This window comes from Etheostoma cragini, chromosome 17, assembly GCF_013103735.1.
Source record: "Etheostoma cragini isolate CJK2018 chromosome 17, CSU_Ecrag_1.0, whole genome shotgun sequence".
In the NCBI taxonomy this organism is placed as follows: Eukaryota; Metazoa; Chordata; class Actinopteri; order Perciformes; family Percidae; genus Etheostoma; species Etheostoma cragini.
In genome coordinates, this window is record NC_048423.1 from 16750179 (window position 1) to 16753100 (window position 2922).

General features: G+C 39.6%; 1 protein-coding gene across 1 annotated transcript in view; it reads left to right on the forward strand.

The window, feature by feature from the left end:
• Positions 1–555, forward strand: part of ggps1 (geranylgeranyl diphosphate synthase 1) — an 11807-nt gene extending 11252 nt beyond the window's left edge. The window contains exon 5 of the mRNA XM_034898531.1: positions 2–555. Coding sequence (XP_034754422.1) covers positions 2–223 — 222 coding nt within the window. The 3' untranslated portion in view covers positions 224–555. The remainder of the gene's footprint in view (position 1) is intronic.
• Positions 556–2922: the final 2367 nt, after the last annotated feature.

The following is a 2922-nucleotide window of genomic DNA, read 5'->3' on the forward strand; positions in this document are numbered from 1 at the left end:
GGACATCAAACGATACTGTGTGGACTACCTGGAGAAGGTAGGCTCCTTTGCCTACACCCGTCAGACTCTGCGAGACCTGGAGGCGGAGGTCTACCGCCTCATTGGGGAGTTTGGGGGAAACCCTCAACTGGAGAGCCTTGTCAAACACCTCAGCCAAATGCACCGTGAGGCTGAAGCCACAGCAGAGTCCAGTACTGAGCCAGACTCCAACCAAAACCACTGACCTCATCCACCATGGCTCACATTCTAGCCCTGCACACTCCACTAGCACAGAAGCTTTGCTAATACTCTGATGCAGATATATACATATAACCAAAAGCTCAAAACACATACCAGTATGGTAAATTCAAAACATTCATTGAGTTACAATTCATCATTAAACTTGGGAATTCTGGTAGACAGCTCTGACTGCATTCAGCAGCCATGTACGAGCCAGCAAAGCAGCTCCAAATGTTGCCTTTCTGTTTTGTGTGCTAGATGGCAACCTTCAAGTGTTGCGTAACAAAATACACATACCAATTTTTGTATCCAATTGTAGCTTTTCAGTCAGTGGAACGAGAAAAAAAAAAGTTATCATCTTACGTTGGTTTTATGTCATAAACAACAAGATGGCAATACTTAAAAGCCTTCCTTTTGATGTGCACTACAGTGCATATAAATGAATTTTTTATTTTAGCATCTAAATGGTGGAATAGTGGAAAATGGTTCATCTAGAGCAGAGTGAATGCTGAGTGTGTGCTTTTTCTAAAGTCCCTGTCTAAAGTAAGATGTCTTGAGTGTATGATGTGTGATTTGGGAACCTTGACCATTAAGCTACCAGAGTGCCAATCCTGTAGAAAAGACCTCTGCAACTCAATTGTCTACTTGTTATATAACATGCTGGCATTGTATGCAAAGTAGTGCTCATGCTGTTTATTCTCAACTTTATATAACAACTTTGTTGATGTTTTGGTTTATTGCAGACTGTGTTTCCATCTAGTTCAGATATACATTTCAAATTTTATTAGGGGGATTCAGTTACAATACTTGTAAGTAGACACTGTACTGCAGTTAACAACATCTTTGCATCTATTGAATAAAAAAACAAACAAAAAAAACTGTGGGCTTGTCTGACTTCTTAAAAATAAATTTCCCATCTCCCCACTGCATGTAGTTTTGTTTCCATTTGTTTGAACTGCCTTCAACTGGAACTTGCGACCTTGTGGTTAAGACATTGGAAGTCGTATACATGATGTGCTCGGTGTTCAGCGGTGCCAGCGGGTGGATAGTGCCACGATCACCTTCCTAATGAGACTGAGAATGAGAATCCTCGGTACAACGTCACGGTACAGCTCTGTGTTCTTCCAGCACTGGCAGTCACTTATCTCCCAGTCCGCACACATGACTGCTAAATGTTTTTTCCACTAAAATAAATACAGAATGCCCAATCGGCTCTTTTTGCGATTGGGCAACTGGACAACTGGACAGTCGCACAACTGGGAGAAGGGACTTCAGAAGACTTTTTCACAGACAGAATAAGGTAAGGATCTTTTTGTTTCCAATAGTTTAGATTCTGTGGGGAGAAGTAGTCCGGTCTTGCAGTTGGTAAGTCCAACTTTATTGTTTATTTGCTTGGACTGACGATGAGGTGTTAGTGAATGTAAGACTTTCTAACCGATTAGACTCTGGGTGTTTGCTTTTCCAAAGGTCTTTCTGCCCGTAAACATAGCAAAAAAATATGCATTCTTTTACAAAAACATAATATTGTGGATGTAGCCTGAGGCTCTTTGAAATCTTTGGAGAGTAACAGGAGAAGTAACACCAAAACAATTAACAGTTTAATCAGAAGCAGCTGTGTACGTCAGGCGCACCGCGTACGTCCTCCCAGGTGACTGAGGTTGAAGAACTATCGACTGTTTTAGAAATCCATAGCCAAGGAGCAGAGGAGAGCTGCTGTCACCTGCTGCTCCTCTGTGCAATGTATCTCTTGTTACAGTGTATGGTCTCTCTAAAAGGCAACAGTAGTAGACTGGAACAGAGCTTCATCCTGTAGCCAATCGTGCTTTACACTGAGGTGAAATCTCCCACCTCATTACCATATGGATAAATACAGAAAAATAAATAAAAATGGACGTGGACAAAAAAATAGAAATATATTTCAAGCATTTATTTTTTTGTTCTTTTATTTATACATTTATTTCTGCATTTTTTGTATTTATTTGTTTATTTCTGCATATGTTTATTCATTTCTCAATTTATTTATTTATTGAGACTTAGGTTTTTAGGACATTGTTGAAAGTGCATATTTGTTCAACATTGCAGTAATATGCACACCTCTCACTCTACGCTGGTTGCTATTTTAGCGCATCATCAAAAATGTATTAGTTAGGTAAAATGTCTTGACATTTATGTAAAGTGCTTTCTTTGCCATTTTCTGCCAACAAATTTCGGTTGCCCAACATTCAATGCACCCCTACTGATTAGAATGACACATATATTTACTACTTCTGTTTACTCTCCTGTGTGATTGTGGACTTGTACCAAGCGTTTTAACTTTCCAAGCTCAGTGATATTTATTTTACTTTTTATGTTCTTTCAAACAAGATTTTTGCAAACTTGAAGTAATGGAGGGTGACTTGGAAGCCGCCACTGAGCAAATTTTGCTGAAACCATACAAGTACCTGTTGCAATTACAAGGTAAGTCTCTGAAAAGATCTCTGCAACACAGTTGTCTACCTAACATTCTTCATTGTTTGCAAAGTAGTGCTCATGTTGTTCATGCTCAGCTTTATATGAAAACTGTCGTTTTATTGCAGACTGTATTTTCATCTAGTTCAGATATACCTTTCAAATTGTGTGTAGTTTTGTTTGATGTGCTCGGTGTTCTGCCGTGGCAGCGGGTGGATAGTGCCACGGTCACCTTCCTAATGAGACTGAGAATGA